This window comes from Tubulanus polymorphus, chromosome 1 (assembly GCF_964204645.1).
Source record: "Tubulanus polymorphus chromosome 1, tnTubPoly1.2, whole genome shotgun sequence".
NCBI classification, from domain to species: Eukaryota; Metazoa; Nemertea; class Palaeonemertea; order Tubulaniformes; family Tubulanidae; genus Tubulanus; species Tubulanus polymorphus.
The window spans coordinates 14862052-14886175 of NC_134025.1; the positions used below are offsets into that span (position 1 = coordinate 14862052).

The window sequence follows — 24124 nt, forward strand, 5'->3', positions numbered from 1 at the left end:
TGTTGCAAATCGAGTGTCAGCGATACGAGAAGGTTCCGATATAAGTAATTGGCGCTACGTAAATACTGAACTCAATCCGGCAGATGATGCCTCACGTGGGTTTACCATTATAGATGAACAACGAGAGAATAGATGGTTTAATTGGCCTATAGACTGTGAAATCATCGGCACTGAGTGCGACTCAGAGGTGAAACATTGCGGTGTCACCAGTGTTACGGAAGAATCAGGTCTAGATAGAGTGATAAATCATTATTCTAACTGGCATCGACTCAGGCGCGCGGTTGGTTGGTTTATTTCCGTGAAATCATATTTGAAATCTAAGGCAGAAATGCGACGTAGATTAGATGGTCAACCTAAGCAGATCGTTGAAGTGGCCTTGATCAAACTTAAGGTCAAAAGACCATCAGTCAAATCGCTAGAAGTAGCTATGGAAGTTCTAATCCGATGTCAACAAAGAAAATTCTATAGCGACGAATTCGAATCCTTAAAGAAGGATGAAAAGAAGCGTGTAAAACGGTGTAGTCCGCTGCATAAATTCGACACATTTATAGACGAATCGGGTATTCTGCGTGTAGGCGGACGTACTAGTCGAGCAAGTGTTCCGTTTGAAGCTCGTCATCCTATTATCTTGCCGAAATTGTCACATTTATCGAGACTGTTGATACGTGAAACCCATGCCGATATGGGCCACCTGGGAAAACAAGCTGTTTTAAGCAAACTGCGTGAGAATTACTGGATTCAGGGTGGACCAGGTCTATCCTTGGAAAGTGTGTTCCGTGCCGAAAATACCAGGGTAGACTTTGTCAACAAAAAATGGCCGATCTACCGTCAGAAAGACTAGCCATCCGAGAACCACCATTCTCATGTACAGGTGTTGACTATTTCGGACCATTCGTAGTTAAGCACAAAAGATCCGAAGTAAAACGTTATGGCGTAATCTTTACCTGTATGACTTCGCGTGCCGTACATCTAGAAATTGCTCATTCCTTAGAGACAGACTCGTGTATAGATGCGTACCGACGGTTTATAGCTAGACGGGGGCCGGTACGCTCCCTTCGTTCAGATAATGGTACAAATTTAGTAGGTACTAAGTCAGAATTAGAATTGTCATTGAAAAAGCTTGATTCGGATAAAATCAGTTATGTATTAGAGAAATTAGTGAGTAAAGTGGGAGTTTAACCCACCTACAGGTTCACATTTTGGGGGGATCTGGGAAAGGCTTATACGAGATGTTAGGAAAGTTTTATATGGGCTGCTCAAAGAGCACCCGGGTCGTTTAACTGATGAATCTCTGGTTACTCTTATGTGTGAAGTTGAATGTATTTTGAACAATAGGCCTCTTACGAGACAGTCAGGTGACGTGACTGATAATCCCCCACTAACTCCCAATCACCTTTTACTAGGTAGAGGTATTAGTTGTGATATTCCAGGTCTATTTGTAAAAAATGATTTGTATGTCCATAAACGCTGGCGTAGTGACCAGTATCTGACCGACCAGTTCTGGCGCAGGTGGTTAGCTGAGTACTTTCCTCTTTTACAGGAGCGCCAGAAATGGCAGTCACCTAAACGTAATGTCCAGATTAATGATGTAGTTTTATTGGCCGATAGTGGCTCAAGACATAGTTGGGCCATGGGAAGAGTCATTGAAACCTATCCTGACTCCATAGGGCTTGTCAGATCTGTAAAGGTTAAAACATTCAATAACGAACTTGTACGTCCGATTCACAAGTTGGTTTTATTATTAGAAGCCGAGTAATGGTAAAAACTTGTAATACTTATATTTCTCGAGTTTAATCTGTCATTTAAGTAATTTAATTGATAAATTTACTGATCTTGTTTTTGTATTATGCTTGAGTCAGAATTTGATTTTTGCATTTTACTTTTGTATTTAATGTAAAAGGGGACTATAGCATGTATTGGTGTTGAGTGTAGCATGCTCTTGACATTTCAAGTGGCTTAAACGTCTTAATTTTGTTATTAAGAAGTTGTAATTTTCTAGTTTAGTTAAATTTTTTGAAGTATTTGATGATGGATAAGAATAGTGTATCTTTTGATGGTATCGTGATCTTGCCTTCAGTGAAGCTAGGCATAAGATAAGTTCATTTTATTATGATAGTTAATTGTGAGAAATTGGTTGGGCAATTTCGGGGGTCGGTGTAATGTATGCCCCCAGCCGGCTGCTCGTTTTAGTTTACGCTGGTCCGGCCTGCGGTCCGTCTCCCCAAGGTCGGTGGAGATATTTTTTGGCGTGTTCGCGGGGATTGTCTTTCGGGCGCTTTGGGCGCATAGTTTTATTATTTTTGTCGCTATGGCTTCACTGTCGGTAGGTTTCACTTACTTCATTTTTATCTTTTACTTTGTTTTAATATCTTAAATACTAAGTGTCCTTATATTCCCTTTTTTTTTTGTATTTTGTAGTTAATCGTTTCCGCTGTAATAAACGCATATGACGACCTTGAACTCAATACCGTGGATTTTTAGTTTATTTCTTAGCTAAGAAGGTTCTAAGCCCCACACCACATGTTATGCGATACAGAGAAATGGCGAAATTTGTGGAGAAATTAATCAATTTCTCAAGATAATATTGATTAATCGCTCGAAACATACATAAAATTGGATTATTTCAAAAGGTACCTGTGTTAGTTTGTGATTTAAGCCATTAATTGTGGACTGAAGTGAATAGAAAGTATAATTTTGAAGTGTTACTTTTTTCAACTGTGCTTTGGCCCTTGTCATCCCTAACATTGGTATAAGCCCATCCGATTATAAAAAGCTTACCACCAATGATTAGGTAACTAACTAGGTTCATCTAGACCAGTATGGAAAAGATTGGGTTCGTTATTGTGCAACTGCACAATACATGTATAATACATTTTCATCAGCCCAATTAGGTGGTCATTCATCCTATTATTAACTGTTTTTCTGGGAACCAACAAACATTTCAGGTTTACAGTTTCAACCGTTATTAGGACTAACCAATACTAAGGAAGTATATATTCACCAGTTGAGACAAAGATTTGCTGATACTTCTAAATTTATTTCACAGTTACAAAGGAGATAGCAAGTGTCACAAAAGGAGAAGATAACTCAACAATAATCGAGATGTCCGATTTATTCGAAGGGATAACTCGTATATCTGTATAAACCAGATAGTTCGTCTCTAACATCAAACATGAAAACATGAACATGAAAAAGTTCACAGCCAAATACGTTGGTCCATTTGTTATTAGTGATGTTCTCGATTCTACTCATGTTTTGCTTACAGATATGAAAGGAAGATTACTTTGTGATGTATTAAGTATTAATCGTCTGAAACCAGCATTTATTAGAGGAGACAATGGTACAACTATATCGAATTTGATGAAATTACAAGCGTTGAACAAAACTGATAATTCTGATTCGTGCCATCTATCAAAAGCTCAATTTAAGATCGTCGATGAAAGTGGTGAAATTTTATCAACAGGAGATGATGAATTTGTGTATATAGCTCAATATGAACCTATTAATCATGATTTTTATTCAGTTACCATGCATACTAATAATGGCTTATCTTCAAAAGATATTTTGTCTGAGTCTCATCAGTTGAAATTGTTGGATAAAGTTGAAACTTCCATTCCAGGAAATGCTGAGTATTCATTGGTGAAAGCAAGATTTAAAGCAGGGGAACTTCAGTTATTGTTATCGTTTGACTCGGAGAACGGGAATATTGAAACGATTTGGTTCAATCCAGCTTCGGATGTGAACTATGTACATATCGTAAACAGTGTGTTGAATAGCAAAATTAGAGTAACGGGTTCGCATTACAAATTTATGGATAATTTATGTTTTTGAGAGTTACTTGAATCATATACATTAATAGTTTCAATTGTATTACCATACTCAGGGTGCATATACAATATTTTTACATGTGTATTAATGGAAAATTTGTATTTACAGGTAAACAAACAAACTAACAAACTGTAAACAAACTAGAATGAGGCAAAGCCTCAAATGCCCTCGGCCTGAAATTCACCGCCACGTGAAGTTACAGAGTTTGTGGTAAATGCGTTAGAAATATCATGGCCTCAATTATTTCTATAAGAATGATATAAGAGAACATTGCACAATTTTAAATAGGGTTCTGGCCCAAGTGATACTCTACTTGTGTACCGAATTTGAAAACAATCGATCAATAATTGCGTCCTCAAGGCTTTTAACGTCATTGTTCAAGTTGGCCCCCTGGTGGTCATAATTTGAATCAATTCAACCCAATTTTAAATAGGGTTTTGGCTCAAGTGACATCCTACTTGTGTACCAAGTTTGAAATGAATCGGTCAACAATTGCAGCCACTAGGCTGTTAACGTCGTTTTTTCATGTCAGCCCCCTGGCGGCCATAATTTGAATCAAATCGGCTCCATTTTAAATAGGGTTCTGGCCCAAGTGATATCCTACTTTTGTACCAAGTTTGAAATGAATCGGGTACCAATTGCGGCCTCAAGGCTTTTAACGTCGTTCATCATGTCAGCCCCCTGGTGGCCATAATTTGTATCAAATCGACCCCACTTTAAAAAGGGTTCTGGCCCAAGTGATGTTCTACTTGTGTACCGAGTTTGAAATGAATCGGTCAACAATTGCGGCCTCTAGGCTGCTAGCGTCAATTATCATGTCGGCCCCCTGGTGGCCATAATTCGAATCAAATCGACCCCATTTTAAATAGGATTCTGCCCCAAGTTTGAAATGAATCGGTCACCAATTGCAGCCTCATGTCTATCAGCTGCAGAGGTCTATCCCCCTTATACATTTCAAGACCCAAAAATAACAAAATTGCTGGCTGCAACGAATTTGTTAGATCCAAACATGAATGTGCTCTTCTTTGGCATAGAATTTGGACTGATTCTAATGAACCAACTCACGGTACCATTTTTGAATTACGTAAAAATACAAGAGCCCCAAGGGGCACTATGGCCAGCCTGTCAGCTTTTCATAAAATGGCAAATGATGCATTCTGTGGGTTATATTTGTTAAAATACACTCCCAGCTCAGAGTCAATACCTAATAATTTACACAATACAATTGTGTACAACAGACAGCGACTGGAGCTGGCAGGAACAAATACCTCAGATAAATCTTTTCCCTTGGTCTTATTGGTTTGAATGCGGAATAGAATTGAAATTGCTATTTAAATGCAATTTTAGAATCTTAAAATAAAACCTGGAAGTAAAACGGTAGACGATACCGCGGGTTCACGTGAACACCTGCTGATCTTGGTGGCTAAGCCAATCATAGATGAGTCTTTGCTTTCTGATTGGCTTTTAAAAACATAAAGATATTTTTGCGATCAAACTTTGGCAAAAAAGCTCGTAATTAATTTTAATGAGGCCCCCTTTCCAAAATTTAGCTTCATAGAGTTTGGAGAATGGATAATGCTTAAATGAATGGTTTGTATGAATATATGCTCAGTTGCACAGTCTTAGAGCCTTTGCTCTGGAAACCATGTCATTTAAATTCACTCCATTTTATACAGTTATAGGCTGTTTGTATAGTTATAGTTAAAAACCATTCCCAGCCTTGCTTGACGATCTATTCTTGATTAAATGTAGCCAGCACAAGTGGACTGGGGTTGATGTTTATGAGATATTCCAGAGATATCATTATGATAAGACCTGTTGATAGTAACCTATCTTGTTAACGGAATCTTTAGGTGTCCAAAAAGACTTCAGTGCAGTTTCAGTAGACTTTGCCTAAACCGGTACTAGTTTACCAACACATTTTTAGAAGAAGTTTGTAGTTTTTCATTTGTTTTGTTGTATTTTGTCTAAAAAATTCAGTTTTCTTTTAATGTTCATTCATTATAAAGCTTTTCTAATATCTTTAAAAAATCACTCCCAAGTAGCCCTTGAGAGTGGTTTACGAGAGTAGTAAATAGTTCTCCATGATTCTGATACGGCAAGGACTGCATTACAATACAAACACTCCAAATTCAGTCTATTGACTAAGTAATTGATATCACATGCTACAAACACCAGTTGTTTGAACCAGACTACCAAAAAATGACTGAATTGTACAAGGAAATGACCGACCCAGTCATTTGACACTTGGCAATGTAATCTGGTCTAGTTATCGTAAGCAAAATCAAAAGCTTGGGGAGAAAAATATGAATTTGATTATGAATTTGACACATACCACTGTTGTGAATAGGGTAAATCTAAGTATTCAGTCCATAGTCTAAATATCTTGAAAAATCAGATCAAGCACACTTTTTGCACTTCGATGCAATTTTTTTCATCGGTTTTCTAGGATAATATTGAAAATCATAAATTCTTTCATACATACCAAATTAGAGGAAGTACAGAATACAAAACAGTTATTTGGCAGAGCAGGAAAGTTACAATCACTGCCAATACAGCCCTGAAATGAAACCAACGTAAAATTGAAAACAAAAATGAAACATAACTCCGTTTTCATTTGCGTTTAGTTTTACATCGTTCATACCGCGTTCTGTAATTCGTTTTTGTTTAGTTCCGACTGCCTTCTACACTTGTTAGGGACGATTATCCGTTTCAGAATTAAGCGTTTTGCTGCACGCTTATGGGTGCAACAAAATTTCGAACGCTCCTATTAGGCGTTTATAATGTTACTGCATGTATTTTACCATGTAGTCATCCAAATACAAGAAGTTGCACTCGAAAAGATGGAAGCTGCTATTAATACGTTCGTGCATTCGATGTGCGCGCGCCAGACGCGTTGAATTTGAACGGCAGTAGTAACTAGTTTGATTAGTATTTCTATTTCGTTTAATCAAAAAATGCAAAACAAAAACGCAACGATCTCCGTCGAACGCAGGATGCGTTATGAGTAATGTTTCTTCTAGGCTGTATCTTACTACAATGGAGTTTTATTAAAAGGCAATTGCCATCAAAATTGCCATTGCCATTGTATTTTCTGTGATAACAGAACCAGAAGAAATTGCTTTGGTTTTAAATGCTCCACAAGGTAACATTTCAATATTCAACACCCATATACTGAAGCGAATGACCTTGATACTCACTACAATCATAGAACATGTCATGAGCTACAAATTTTAATTCATTGTGGTAACAAAAAATGCTTCTAGGTACTAATATAATATGGAAATACTAAGCTATTCTTCTATTCAACGCCCCCTGGTATATCAATGAACCAATGACCTTGAAACTCAAACAACAATCATACAAGATGGTACACAAAATATGCCTTGTTACCAATTTAATATGGAAATACTAAGTTATTCTACTATTCAACGCCCCCTGGTGACCATATGCAAAACCCAATGACCTTAAAACTCACCACAATCATAGTACATAACATGAAATACAACTTTGCAATTGATCATGGTAACAAAATATGCCTAGGTACAAATCTAATAAGGAAATACTAAGCTATTCTACTATTCAACGCCCCCGTATAAATATGGAATAACTAATGGCCTTAAAAACTCACCACAATCATAGACGATGTCATGAACTACAACTTTGCAATTGATCATGGTAACGAAATATGCCTAGGTACGAATATAATATAATATAGAAATACTAAGTTATTGTATTATTCAACGCCCCCTGGTGACCATACACAAAAACCAATGACCTTGAAACTCACCACAATCATAGAACACCTTATGACCTACAACTTTCCAATTGATAATAGCAACAAAATATGCTTAGGTATCAATTGAATGTGGAAAAACTTTTTCCCACCTACGAATGAGTACTGATGACACCGAGATGGCCGCCAATTGCGTCATAATTGGCTGATGAAAAATACCTGTCTCAGGTATAAAACATCCCTTTCCAAAGAATACCCATCACAAATTGCAATGAGAAATGGCAAACCAGTAGGAAGCTACAGGACCTAGAATTCTGGCCAAAATTGACATTTTGGCCACTAAAAAGGTCATAGGACACCATCTTGAGTCAGATTGACCCAATTTTTCTTATGCCGATGGGCCCTTGGTAGATTCAAATATAAACGAAAGATCAAGGTAATTGATCAAAGCGTCTTCAAAATTTCCCTCAAAAACTTCAAAAATGTGTAAAAAGTGCTGATTTTGGCGAACAACAATGGCTGCCATCTTGATTCTGGCAGGGACAGTTTTTGGGCTGAAGATGTGTCTAGGGTATAAACCAAATATCAAGACATTACATTGAAGCGTCTTCAAAACTTCCCAAAATAACTGGATTCCGTCTACGGATGGACGGACGGACGAAAAGTGAACGCAATAGCCCGCTGGGACTAAAGTCCCAAGTGGGCTAATAAAAAGAAAAGGGTGGAAACTCGTATACAGACACTTTGATTTAAAACTGCTGTAACTCCTAAATATCCAAAGGATTTCGATGAAATCTGTTTTAAATTGTTCAAAACATCCTATATTTTCTAAATATGTCTACTTGGAGGCCATTTGATAACGTTTCACCACTCAAAATCGCGATTAAATGCGCCGGAGACCCCCAAATTATCATGTACGGCAATTGCTGTGGCAGCAAAAATCCTCTACCTTTCAACTTCCAGTGAAGAGCTTGTGGTGATTTCAGCGTCTAAATCCAACAAACGATACATCAATCGAAGCACAACATCTTATATTTTGTTCATAACCAGAATTTATTCATCAAATGAACGTAATCTGAGTTTGGAAGAGCAAACTTTGCAGACAAATGGAAAGCTAATCGGTAAGATACAACTGCCAATTCAAATTCAATTTAATTGCGCAAACTTTCTGAAGAATATATTCGCAACGGTTTTGGTAGTTTAAAATACAATCCCTGTGATAAGACCCACGTAGAATACGATTTCAATAATCTAATGGGATAAATTAGTCATTACAAAGTAGTTTCCTGAAAGTTTGCAAAATAAAATTGAATTTGAATTATTACTTATGAAAAATCTTAATTTCGTGACTTCAAAGTTTTGTAAGTTTATATTGTATTTTATCTTTCTGAAAGAATTATTTTGTAATCAAATAAGACCAAAGATATGCTTTGTTTACAGTCCACGTACATTTCGTAGGGTACATATAGGCGCGGCAGGGAAACTATTTTATATTTTGAAAAAACATTTTTTACAATATGAGAAAATATTAGAATAGAAATGATGTCACCAATCACAGGGTGGCTGAATATTGGGTCTTGGAAATCTCTTCCAATGTATGGCTGCCGAGGCTAAATTAGCGGTACGTAAAAAATCAGCGTATGTACGTAGATTGTTATAAGTCCTGGATTTTACCACGAAAATATTCAGACCTAGACCAACTTTGCTGCTTAGTATTTTCAGGTCACAAGAAATTACAATTTATTACAAGTCGTGGAGTGTCTAAAGTGAACGTTCTCTAACACTTCAATACTTTCAAAACAATCACTGGGGATTAAAATGAAACAATACCTATGGCAGATATGTGAAATAATTATATTCTCACCAGCAATGAGCATTTGGAATTCGCACGTTTACGGCACCTAATCCAATCAAACGTTCGCCATTATAGCTTTTCCATGGTTATTTTAGTAGCGCCGGAATTCCCCGTATATCCCAGAAACAGCCAATCACATTCGCTCGTAGAGACGACCCCCCCCCGCCCCCCCCCAATCGAGGTCATTGCAATTTTATACGAAAGAGCTACGAATTTTCCTGCCAAAAACAGTTTTTCGTTGAATTTCTAACAAAGTTGACCATGTCATCGACGGAGGTTCGCCATGTCTTCAATCTCATCGATTATACATTGTTTAGGCCGAGAACCAATAAAACATATGCTCACATAAAAAAACGTACCGCGATTTTACATGAATTGGCTCAATGCCAACTTCATATCGCTGACAAAGGTAAACCAAAAATCGAAGATGTCATGGCATGTTAAGGCAGGTTCAAACAATACCAATACATAGGAATTCAGGTGAACATCCGTTCAGATACTTACATTTTCTTTTGACCAGAGTTGTCAATGACATGTACAAACAGACCACCGACAGCAAAGAAAAAAAGGAACCTAAAAAATGAAAACATACACATAAATACATGATGGATATTTTCAAAATCTAGATGCTATTGCTGTGGAATACCTGCAAGCATTTATAAAGGGCAGATTAACCGTATGGTGCCTAGCATTCATTCGATTGGAAGCGCTTCATTGCTTAACATAAGCAATTTTACTGCTGCTGTCAGTAAGATGGAATGTGAATCTACAAATTAGCAGGACTGTACTAACCCTTTCAGTACTGGCCATTTAATATGGTATAATACTGAGATGATTTTTGGGTGAAACCAGTGTCTCCAGTTAACCTAGCATTACTCAGAAACTACTCAACCTAAATAAAACAAACTACACACCAAATTAGAGATATGAATCAGCGCTACATTTCAGCATAATTTTTTCATTGGTTCTGATTGGTGCGTTGAGCTCAAGTGACCAATGTCAGCCATCTTGCATTCGAAATTACCATGGAAAATTTTGGGAATAGCAGCCTCGAAAAATAATAATCCTCAAAATAGAAATAGATAAATACACTTCTTTTCTATGATATGATGACAAAAGAAATTTATTGGAACAAAATGTTTCATAAAAATATGGTACGGAAATATAGAACTCTACTGTGAACAATATCGCATTGGTGGGGTAACATTTGATCTGAGTGACCCTTGGGCACCTCAGACTGCACAGATTATGATAAAATCTGTCTTTGTCTTCTTCACTTCTTTAGAATCAGTCTATGTAAAGATTGAGAAAGAATTTTTGCATTATTTACTTGAAATGCAATCCTAATTGCTTATCATATAAGTACTAGGTCACTAGGCCTAAGGTGCCCCCTAGAACTACTGAATCAAAAAATATTGCTATCTGTATTCGTCAATACCTTCATAAACAAATTATCCCTCTACTCAGTCACATCAGAGCCAATCTGGCCGTTGGAATTCAATTGAATATTATCTTAACTCTTCACAGACTGATAGTCTCAAATTCGGGGCCATTTTGCCTTTTGTTTTACCACAAGACTTGTTGAAAGTTTAAAAACTTTTAAATTCTCTCACAAAATCGACCATGGCACTACCTGGTAGATGTTTACTATAACCAGGAAGCGTTCAAAATACAGTAGGGTCCGAGTCCCGACATAATAATCTAATGAGGTGCGTATATTCTGTGTTTGTTTTACTGGCTTCCCGGAAGAGGGTGCATACTGAAAGTGTTAATGATACATAGGCCTAAAAGATATAGAATTCCATAGTTTTCTTTGAAACAGGTCAAAACATTCTAAAAACATCATTTTTACACCCTGGTTTGGAATAAAGCTGAAAGCCAGAAGGTGGCAGCACCAGCTGGTTAGAGCAAAACTAAAGCCTGGATAGATTTATCAGTCTACATCCATTTATGTAGATTTACCACGATCCCTAGCTACCATAGGGCTAAGTGCAAAATTTTTATGGGGGTCCTCCCCCAAGAAAATTTTAGAAATTAAAAGCGTTTTCCGAGCACTTAGAGTGATCTTGAACCCATGAACAACTATTATATTTTGGAAGGTAATGGCTAGTTCCAATGTGGTACATCCTCATTCGATGACATTCGGCATCTCATGCATTACGGGTCGAACCCTGAATTATTGCAGTTAAAAATGCTCACTAAAAATCATCACCCAGTAGTGTATAATATCTGAAGGCATTCGCCACACACGTGCGGCAACAGTAAGTAGGCCTATGTACATTACTACTGTTGCCACGTGCGCGTGTCTGCGACCGATCGATAAAATACATACACACTCATCGTAGTACAAATGTAGATACAAAATCAGTGTTGCAATGAATATGCATTGAAATGCTAAAACTGGCACTGAACGCTTTTACGGTTCACCTGATTACCTATCGCACCAGACCAATTGAATGAGATCATCACCCCCCCCCCCCATACTTTTGCATCATTTTTGACTATTTGGAAAATTGATATTTTTCAATACCGAAATCCGCGGGAAACTGGGATCCACGGGAAATTCTCATCCCTGGGAATTTACAATCCTGTTCAACAGTCTATCTTGGAAATAAGTAGGTCTAACTAGTGGAGTCATGCTAGGTAGTATCCTTAGTCATCTTCCCTTCACTGTCCTGATAAATGATATACACAGTAATCCAAAATGTACAGGACCAAGCAAATTTCCAAAATGACCTAAACAAGCTGTGTTCCGTACATGGTCAGAAACAAAGACAGTGAGGTTCATCCTGAAAAAGGCATAATATGGATATTGGATATGAAGAAAACCCAGGTTTATATTTGACTTTTTGTTCGAGTGAGAAGCTTATTTTGTTTGAATGAAGATTACTCATTATATGCCAATGGTGTCAGCAGTTGGAACAATGGGATACGAATTACCCGTAGAATATTCAATTGTTTTTAAACTAGGGATCCAGAGACACCATGCCCACTTGGGAAGTGGTGACAAATGCTCAACAATCTAACAATTTCAATATTCATCGCCCCCTGGCGACCATATACAAAAATCAATGATCTTGAAATTCACCACTATCATAGAATATGTCAGCAGCAACAATTTTGTTATTGATTGTGATAACATAATATGCCTCGCTACCAATTTAATATGTAAATACTAAGTAATTCTATTATTCAATGGCCCCAGGTGACCAAAAGCAAAACCCAATGACCTTGAAACTCAGCACAATCATAGAACATATCATGTTTGCAATTATTCATGGTAACAAAATATGCCTTGGTACCAATGTATTAGGGAAATACTAAGTTATTCTACTATCCAACGCCCCCTGATGACCATATAGAATAATTTATGTCCTTAAAACTCACCATAATCATAGACAACGTCATGAGCTACAACTTTGTAGGCGATTGTGGTAACAATATATTCTTAGGTATCAATATAATGTGGGAAAACTTTTTCCCACCTACGAATGAGTACTGATGACACCAAGATGGCTGCCAATTGCGTAATAATTCGCTGATCAAAAATACATGTCTCAGGTATTAAAGATCCCTCTCCTTTTACTTAAGATTCTTCAGTGTAGCACCTCCTACTCAAAGTGAGCCGGCGGTCTAGTTGATGTATGATACGCTTCCTCATTACTACAACTGTCAACACAAATCAGTGTGCAGACCATCAGGGGCATTTATTTTCTTCTAAGCGAAAGAATTAATTCAAATCATCTATAAATACGTTTTTATTCATTTATCTCCTTTCTATAACTTACAGTAGATGATTTATATGTTTTTTTTATATTTTATTTCAATTTTTCTCATTTCCCGATTTAATGCATATACTGCTATACTCTGTCAACATTTTCATTCCAATGAATTACAGCTAAATTAGATCGCATTAAGTATTCGCTATCCGCAAATGATATTCTTTTATCCTGAAAATGTTCAATACATTGTTGAAACTCTCATCATAAAACGAATCAGGGCCAAGAATAAAGTTTTCTGCATGTTGGTATAAATATGACGAGTGGATTACATTTCTCAATAATTTTTTTTCGATAGATGATGTTAACACTTTTTCTTGATGGTCCATAAATTATATCTTTTTTGCAGCGTGAATCTGGGTGACAATTTTCGTGGTTTTTCAATAGTATTCTATCATATTGTCCAAGTATTTTCGCAACTTTGCTTCAACTTCTTCGCAGTTTTTTCAACAGCCCACTGAATATGGGTACCAATAGGCTTTGTTTTGTCATGAAGTTCCTCCTGCCAGGTTTCCGCATGCTATTCTTGAGCACCGCGCCCAATGTTTTTGACATTTCGCAAGATGTTATAAATTGCGTGCCATGAATCGTTTTGGTTTTGACAGCCTTGGTCACGAACAAACGTATTTACACTTGTACTGTTGTAATGGCAGATCACACCAATATTTAACCATTCGATATCTAGAGTGAAAGTAAGATACTGGTATATTCGCTCAGTACCTAGTCGTTCCATGTCTCTGAGATACGGGATCATCGACTTTCGTTATATGTTCACAACCAAAACATTGTTGGTCTTTTCTCCCATAGCGATGACAGTTGAATCTTAAAACATTTTTTCGCACTCGGTGCCGAGCATCGGACATGATATCAATAGTTTCTGGGTCATCATAACAGGCAAGCTCTTACAGAAGAGCATTTTTTATTGAACTATCACGAACTTCCTGGGCGGATAATTCATATCTATCCTGATATTTGGTAAGATTATAATATGTAAGTATTCCGAGAGAAACACCATCAATGAACCTTTTGTAGGCGGAATATATGAATCCAGACGAATAATATCTGTGAGTGACGCGTACATTGACAAGCAATTCATCATCTGGAATAGGGTAACTCACTGTAATTTCGGAAGACCACATAAGTTCGGAAGTTTTCTTCTACGGCCTCTCCGCGGTTGCGGAGAGGGAATACCTATTCCGACTAGCTTAAATTTGAAAAAGGGGGAGTAGGTTGGTATTTCCTGGGAATTCCACGGGAATCCGCGCCATTTTGATGACGTAGTACGCATTTCTTTCTGGCACACGAAATCAGCGCGGCAAATCGCTAAAGTCGGTCACGTATGTACACTATTGATTCGCCCCGCTTTTACGGCATATCGTGGCAGCCGATACGTAAACACTGCCGCAGAGTTCTAGGAAGCCGATAGTTTGTTTATAAACATTCATTTACTATCGGAATACGCTCATTGTTACATAAACCGCGATTTTCCAAAACTCAAATGCCTACACATAATTTCGGAAATCCCATACCCAGCTTTCACGGCTCCTCCACGTAATTTCGGAAGTTCCGAAATAATGTATAATTGTTATTACGTATGTTTACACAGCTGTTTTTCCTAGAAATGAACGATTCTATTTCTAATTAAAAACAACACACAACTTTTTTAGATCAAAATTGAATTCATTTAAGCTTAGGCCTATATTTAGTTGGACCTTGTGGCTAATGACTGTAGCAGCCTAATAAAATTAAAACAAATTGAAAAACTAACTCAAATTGAAGGTCTTAGACCCTAAGCTGTTTTATCGACCCAAGGACAGTGCCCTTTCTCTGTAAGCATTTATCTAAAATTTGGTTTTATTTCCAGGATGCCAAAGGTTTATTGCAAATGGTCAGAAGACCAAATGACCCACGCGATTGAATCAGTGAAATCTGGTTCTTCGATATTGAGAGCAGCCAGTGAGTTTTCTGTACCAAAATCAACTCTGCATGATAGAGTTAGTGGAAAAATCTGTCATGCAACAGCAAAATTAGGCAGGCCGTCCCATCTCAGCATGGCGGATGAGACAAAACTTGCAGACTTTGCAAAGAACCGAGCTGATTTGGGGTATGGGTTCTCGAAAAGTAATTTTCTGAGGTATGCTGGTGATTTGGCACTCAAACGCGGCAAACCATTCCAGGAGGTATGTCTATTGACTTGTGATCTGTTAATTCTCAGCTTGGTACATAGGCCTATAAGTTAAAAATCTATATATATATTTATTTCTGTAGGTTGTTCCTAGTGACCAGTTTTGGGCTGGCTTTAAAGCAAGAACCCCAAGCGTATCGTTGCGAAAACCAGAGGGCACTGCTGCTGTTAGGCACCAGTGCATGAACGTGAACTAGGGGTCCAGGGACACCATGCCCACTTGGGAAGTGGTTTCAAATGCTCAACAATCTAACAAATTCAATATTCAACGCCCCCTGGTGACCATATACAGAATCCAATGACCTTGAAACTCACCACAATCATAGAACATGTCAGCAGCTACGATTTTGTAATTGATTGTGATAACAAAATAAGCCTCGTTACCAATTTAATATGGAAATACCAAGTCATTCTACTATTCAACGCCCCCTGGTGACCATATTCAAAACCCAATGACCTCAAAACTCACAACAATCATAGAATATGTCACGAACTACAACTTTGCAATTGATCATGGCAACAAAATATGCCTAGGTACCAATATAATAAGGAAATACTAAGTTATTCTACTATTCAACGCACCCTGGTGACCATATAGAAAAACTTATGTACTTAAAACTCGCAAAAATCATAGATGATGTCATGAGCTACAACTTTGCAATTGATTGTGGTTACAAAATATGCATTGATACGAATATAATAAAGAAATGCTAAGATATTGTATTATTCAACGCCCCCTGGTGGCCATATACAAAATCCAATTACCTTGAAACTCACCACAATCATAGAACACGTTATGAGCTACAACTTTCTAATTGATTGTGGTAGCAAAATACGCTTAGGTATCAATATAATGTGGAAAAACTTTTTCCCACTTATGAATGAGTACTGCTGACACCAAGATGGCCGCCAATTGCGTCATAATTGGCTGATGAAAAATACCTGTCTCAGGTATAAAACATCCCTTTCCAAAGAATACCCATCAAAAATTGTAATGAGAAATGGCAAACCAGTAGGAAGCTACAGGACTCAGAATTCGGGCCAAAATTCACATTTTTGGGCACTAAAAAGGCCATAGGACGGCCATCTTGAGTCCGACCGACCCAATTTTTGTTAAGTTCATGGGCCCTGGGGGGGTTCACATATATCCGAAAGATCAAGATAATTGATCAAAGCGTCTTCAAAATTTCCCTCAAAAAGTTCAAAAATGTGTAAAAAGTGCTGATTTTGGTGAACAACAATGGCTGCAGTCGGCCATCTTGATTCTGACAGGGCCAGTTTTTGGGCTGAAGATGTGTCTAGGGTAGATACATGTGTAACCCAAATATCAAGACATTACCTTGAAGCGTCTTCAAAACTTCCCAAAATAACTGGATTCCGTCTACGGACGGACGGACGGACGACGGACGAAAAGTGAACGCAATAGCCCGCTGGGACTAAAGTTCCAAGTGGGCTAAAAAAGTAGGCAGCTATTTCAAGGCCATCCAGAGTGCATTGGCTGGTATTCAGCCAATGTACATCTGGAACCTTGACGAAACCGGGGTTCAGTTGACCCACGTACCAGGGAAAATCGTAACAAGGTAGGGCAAACGAACTGGCCAATTACACTGACCTTATTACAACTATATTCTTATTGTTAATATATCATCTAGAAACAGAGTTGAATTTTACAATTCTCTGCTGATACCTTAATGAATAGGCCTACTTGGTTTTTTTCAGAAAAGGAAGCAAGTACGTTCAGTCACGGATAAGCGGAAACCGGGAGACGATTACTGTTATGGCGTGTGGTAATGCCTCAGGTCAAATGCTGGCACCACACGTCATATTCAAAGGAAAAACTGTCGCTTCGCTGCAATCGGTGGATTCGGTAAATGCTCCGGCTGGAACAACTCCGTCAGTTTCAGAAACAGGGTGGACTAAACAGGTATTTATTAAAACAACAAAAATATTAAACAATTATTTGAAATCCACCATATTCTAACCATTAAATGTATTTTATCTTTGAATTCTCTAGGGTATTGCCACACTTTGGTTTCGAGAAAGCTTCCTTCCGGCAATCAGACGAACACGTCCACAAATATTAATTTCAGATGGCCATAATAGTCACAACTTCCTAGAACTCATCGAATTAGCCAGACAGAACAAAGTCACTCTAGTTGAGTTGTCAGAGCATACATCACACTGGCTGCAACCCCTAGATAGGTAATAGCACAATCTTTTTCTTAACTCTTTGTAGTATATTCTAGCAATAATATTAATGGTTTATTTTTACATAAACAGAACGTGTTTCAAGACTTTAAAATCTAGCTGGAACCGCTTATGTCAAGAATTCTCCAATGATTACCCGGGGGGAGTGATAAACAAAAACTGCTTCTTCGAAATATTTCGCAAGGCTTGGCAGAGCATTTCACCAGATATGCTTATCAATGGTTTCAGGTCTTGCGGAATATTTCCTTTCAACCCATATGCCATACCAAACGAGGCGTACTTACCGTCTACAACAACAGTTCGCGATATAGTGAGTTATGCATTCATATATGTATTGTATCGGTTAAAATGTCCTGATATATGAGTGTCTAGTATTTATTTATATTCAGATATCAGATCCTGCTTCATTATTGCCAATACAATCATTTGAATTGAATCAAAATCCACCAAGCGAGGTAACATATTACAATAATGCAATTTTGCAATAGAATTTGAAAAATTTTCGTTTTTCTTGATGAATTTTGTTCCATAGTTACACTAATAACAGTTGACGATAGAGTTATGATTGCTTTAACAAATTTTTAGAATTACTTCTGTGTTTCAGCATTTTTCTGTCCTCGGAGAGCTGCTACATGCAAGATATCCTTTTAAAAACCTGAATAAACCTGAATAAATTTGCAAGAAACTGAAATGAATTTAATTCAAAATATTTTATTTTAACTTTTGAAAATTAGTGAAAGATACTTATACTGTTTGATATTATTTTTTTCAGGCTCTACCGGTGAACAATTCTTGTTCTTGTAGTACTGCGCTACAGACGTTGGAGTCGGTTATCTCACCTGAAATGAAAATACAATTTGAATGTCGATACAATGAGGGATATGATGTCGCGGGAGATTCCCTGTATGAGGCATGGAAATCCCTGAAATCAAACGAAATTAACATTCATTCCAACATTTTCAACAATTCATCATCGCCAGGTGAGACTCAAATGAAATGGGTTTGTTTGATTCAACTAATTGTTAGAACGTGAAATTACCTTTCTAATCTCATTTTCAAGCTGACTCGGACAAGGATGTTTTAAAATATCCGATTGTGGAAAGTCGTCGCTCGAAAAATCGCATAGAAGATTCGAAACGATATTTCATCCTCACAGCAGATGATGCCTATGCGAAAGCTCTCGACAAAAATCGGAAATAAGAAGAGAAAGAAAACAAGAAATTAGAACGACAAGAGAGAAATAAGAAATGTGCAACAAGTGTAAGTTTCAGGGACAACCTCCTGTCGAGTTGTGAGTTCATTCATTTCCCGGTACATCGTGATGATTCTTGACCTGCTAGGTACTTAGTCTATAAATATTTCAGGCGTCCTCAAGACCAGTGGCGTCACCTGTCGAGGAAAAAAAAACGAAAATCGTGTAGTCGAGGTAGACCTATGAAAATTAAACATTTAATGAAATAAGGTTTTTTGGAATTTAAAATTGAGAAGGGCTACAATGTGTATCTGAATTTCAGGATCCTGTGAGTGTGCCTGAAACAAGTGGCGTGAACTTGATTCACGAGATCAATATAAGGTAAATTACTACAAGCTTAGCTTAAAAACATGTAATAGGCCTACCTGGTTAATAGTGATGAATAATCTATCATTACTGGGTTATTATCATTGAAGTGAAGGTTCATATGTAACCCTATACCAAGAGGGCCAGAAAGGCAGAAAGCACCTTTACTTCGGAGTGGTATGTTTCATCGGCTAAATTTTAACTAAAAAAGGAGAAATAGGATTCATGTACGGATAGTTATATATTCAACTATTTGCAGATTCTGGAAATATCGAATGACGGAGAAACAATATCGGTGCAATTTTTGGAACAATATTGCAATAAAAATCTGTTCGTTGGCCGGACGTGGAGCTCAAAGAAGATCATCCGGTTGAAAATATCGTAAACAGCTTGGAACCACCAGAAGTAGTAAACACAAGGATTCAGATGGTTTTCCGGGCTGCCGAATTTGTGAAAAGTTGCGATTTATTTGCTTGTATATGTACATAAATGTTTTACTGTACTGTTGATAATATATACACGTATTTGTTGTTAAGAAAAAAATCATTTGTTGTTAAATCATTAAAGTTATTACTGTTATTGGCTACGATTATGGGAAAAAGTGCAGATCTGCACCTCTCCGCATAAACGGTTCAATCAATTACATTAAATAATACATAAAGTTTCAGATTCAAAATGTCATCAGCAATTCATACATTGCCATTGGTTAATTTTAATATATCTTCACTAGAAAGATTTAGCCTGGATACTGTCATTCAGTAGATTGCGTCAATCACGAGAGGTGCGGATCTGCACTTTTACCCGATTATGTATGTATCTCTCTATTCTACAGTCGTAAGATGTTTTATAATATTTATTAGCCTACCGGTACCAGTAGGCCTATTTAGTTGTGCAATAAAAATGTGCTGTTGTTAGTGTTTTGCCTTTAATAGACCTACATACATTCTCAGTTTTCCATTTTATTACCTTCTTATTTGCGGTTGCTGCATATCTAACGGTCCTCCTTTCAGGTGTGATGAATTTTAGGATCAATTTCCCAAGCCAAACATTCTTCATGTTTGCATGATTAAGCAGTCATCTCCCGTCACTTACAGTCTAAGCCAACTACCGTTTGATTTCCAACGTGACAACCATGTAGTTTGTATGACAGTTAAGATACAGTTTTGGTATCTAAAGCTTAGGTGTGAAAGATAACGGTACATCATCTATCTAATCCATCAAAATCCACGTGGAAACACCGTAATCTGGCAATCTTCCAAATCATTTCCGGGTTTGACTTCTGGGCACATCTATCCATCGCATTGGGGACGGTGGGTAGCGTAAAGCCGAGGGAATATCGAAAATGAAAACCGGCTCGTGGTTTTTCTGAAACGTGCATGGAAATTCGAATTTTTCATGTTATAAGCCATCTAATAGGCAATATATATTAAATATTAAACAAAATGCGATTTATGTTTTGTCTTAATTACCTAGACGAAAAACTCCCTCCAACGGCCATTTGTGCGGTTTTTGATGCTACCATCCCTAACAAATTGGTATAACCCATATCCCCCATAAACAACATGGTATCGCCCGTTTTCAATAGCATACAAGCTGTGTGTAAATCGGCGTACAGAGCATTTCCGAACTTATGTGTTAGGTTTCCGAATTTACGTGACCGCGGCTTCCGAAATTACTTCGGCATAAAAAACTTAAAAAATCAGTGCGTTTATCTATTCAAACCAACAAAAAAATGATTTTGACAATAATTTGGGCAAAAAAGAAAAATACATATCGGAGCTTAATTGCCGATTACTGCTAATAATTGACGGAATCCACCGATCAAAATCGCATTTCTATAAATGTATTCCGAACTTACGTGGAGTTAACCTATATGAAGAGGAACACAAGGTACTATTATGATATCCAATCTTCCGCTGACGACGTAAGTGTTCTCAAAATGAGTAAAGACCGAGCCTTCTCATGGGTTCCTACCAATGTATGACAAGTTTCAGAATTCAAATTGGCCTATTTCTAAAGAAATTGGTGAAATTCTGTTGTCTCCAGTGGGAGCTCTGAATGTACTGGTTATATCGTGTGATATGGCTACACTGACAAATGATGAGCCTTTTATAGTCGGCCTTTAATTGAAAATTTCATTTTTCGATTGAAAAATTGTATTCCCTAAAAATACTTACCTGTACTGACATAATAGCCAAGTTGCTTTAGACGACTGGCGCCGGCCATAAACGATTTTGAGAGTAAGCCAACCATCAGCTGGCGAAACCTACCCTACTAATCTTTGTTTTAGATAGACTCAAGATAGCGGGGATGGCTGGGAGGGTATATTCGGTATGTCAGTACAGGTAAGTATTTTTAGGGAATACAATTTTTCAATCGAAAAATGAGGTATTCCCGTCAAAAAACGTTCCCTGAACTGACATAATAGCCAGAATACCACAGAAAAGGATGGCTGGGCATCTCAAAGTCGACGACCAACCAAGGTCTAAAATTGCTAAAGATTTTCTACAATAAAAACATGGAAAACACTCACCCATTACAACAAATCGTGAGACCGGAGAGCTTACCATCCACGTCGCACAAGAAACCAAAGAGATTGGTAATTACGAGGCCAACCCTCTGTTTCCCGTAAAACTACAATAACACTATATACAATCTGCCCTAGTGCCAACAATTATAGCTTTCTACTGCTCAAAACAAAACAAAAATCGGAGTTTACGCAACCACCGAAGGATGACCCTTAAATTACTATCATCGATAAAACTATAAACAAAAAGAGCCATGCCTTGACCGCAAGGTCTTCGATTAGACCTACACGCATATACACACACACAAACCATGCGTGTGCGGCCCGAAGGTAATACTATGGTTTCCGTATCTTAATGGAACACTAATCTTGTAATACTTCCAAAACAACGCCACGACTGTGTATCAATCCCCAGGACCCGGCAAAAACGGATCTGTGGGGACCGTATTACCAAACCATTTTGGGGGTTTTCTCAGCCCTTGAGCTAAAACCACAGGGCCCACTGCAGAGAGGCTACCTAACTGCCCCGAAACATCCCTCAGATAAAACGAGGAGAATGTGGACGGGCATGACCAGAAAGCTGCCTTGCAAACCTGGTCTAGAGAACCTTCGGTGAAAACGGCCCAGGACGTGGCCAATGCTTGCACCTGGTGCGAAACCACCTCCTGAGAGGGCGGGGCACCTTCATGGTTTAACGCCTCCTTAATCACTGACGTAATCAACCTAGCCACGGAGTCCCTAGAAATGTCCTTCGAACGATCCCCCACTATCGGGAGAAATAATCTCTGGCTCTAGCCCTGTAATTGCTCGGTCTTTTCTAAATACCTCTTCAGGGAGCGCACTGGACACAACATCATGTCGGGTAAGTCTCCTGAGACCCTATGCCCCAGAGCTTCTACCCTCCACGACCTAGCCGCTGCTAAGGATTTCTGATTTCCGGACGAAGTATCACGTATCTATCCTCAGGCCCGAAAACTATATGGCCCGGTCATAGCCAAACAAAGCAAAAACACCGTCTTCCTAGTTAACCGTGACAAGGAAATCTCCCGTAACGGTTCATAGGGAGGACGTATCAAATACTTCAGTACGACTGTAAGGTCCCATGGAGGAACCTCTCTCACCTTTCTGGGGCGAGCCACCGTGAACCCCGCAATCAATTGGGAAATTCTCGAGTCCGTGGAAACCTCCGGGACCCTGGCAGACCGATGCGTTTGTGAAATAGCCGATCGGTACCCTTTAATAGTCACCACTTGAAACCCCTTCTGATTAAACAGAAAATGAAAAAAGTCCGCTAGTTCTGCTACAGCGGGACGGAGAGGATCCACCTGTCTCCCAGAGCACCAATTGCGAAAAAAATGCCCACTTTGCATGATAGACTGTCCCTGTCGAGGGTCTCTTGGATGCCAGAATAAATGAGGCAGGCCCTTGCGAAAATCCCTGATCCGCGAGGGATTGCTGGACAGTGGCCAAGCGTGAAGATCCAGGAAACTCACGTTGGGGTGAGACTTGAACCGCCCCTGGGATAATACTGTCGGAAACGTTGGGAGCCGACGCAGCTGACCGCACAGAAGATTCAGAAGTCTCGGGAACCAAGTCTGAACCATCCAACAAGGTGCCACGAGGACCAAGACGCAGTTGCGCGCCTCCTCCACCCGCTCCAACACCCGATTTATCAGGGGAACGGGGGGGATAAGCATAGGCATGAACGTTGTCACACTCTAGGGAGAACGCATCCATGGCCCATGCCCGGTTGTCTGGGAATGGACACACGGATACTGGGCACCTGGTGTTGAACCTGGTAGCAAACAGGTCTAGATTGGGCCAACCTATCAGTGACCTGACTCGATTCGTTACCGGCTGAAACAGTGTCCACTCTGTGGGAATCGGCTTGTCCCGACGCGACAACTGGTCGGCCACCACATTCAATTTTCCGGCTAGATGGGTTATCGAAAGCGAAATCCCCTGTGCCTAAACCCATAGAAGGATCTCTGCGGTTAACCGCGTAAAAGTCCGAGACCTCGTTCCCCCTGATTCAAGAGATAGGCTTTGACCGTCGAGTTGTCCGTGGCCAACCACACGTAGTGCCCGGACAGTCTCCTGTGGAAGAACTGCAATGCTTTCTGCACTGCTAACAACTCCAGATGGTTTATGTGCAAACCTCTCTCCCTCGACGTCAAGGCTCCCGACTTCCGAGAAGCCTCGAGATGGGCTCCCCATCCGTAAAAACTGGCGTCCGTGAAAAAATGAATCGGCGCCTTGAGTGGAGCTAAGGACGTGCCTCTCAGAAGGTTGACAGTTAGAGTCCACCACATGAGATCCGCCACCAGGGCCGGTGGAGGCACTGGGAGAAGACCGTCCCAGCATTGATTTGAATTCGACCAAGAACTTTTCCAAAACTGCTGTAGTGGACGACTGTGTAATCTGCCCAGCAGAACGACTAAGAATATC

The 24124-nt window shown here is 38.8% G+C and overlaps 1 protein-coding gene across 1 annotated transcript in view; it reads right to left on the bottom strand.

The window, feature by feature from the left end:
- The window catches only part of LOC141900300 (uncharacterized), a 231621-nt gene that overhangs the window by 181808 nt on the left and 25689 nt on the right, over positions 1-24124 (bottom strand). Inside the window, exons 3-4 of the mRNA XM_074787124.1 lie at positions 9924-9992; positions 6314-6388 (exon numbers count right to left, since the gene is read on the bottom strand). Coding sequence (XP_074643225.1) covers positions 6314-6388; positions 9924-9992 — 144 coding nt within the window. The remainder of the gene's footprint in view (positions 1-6313; positions 6389-9923; positions 9993-24124) is intronic.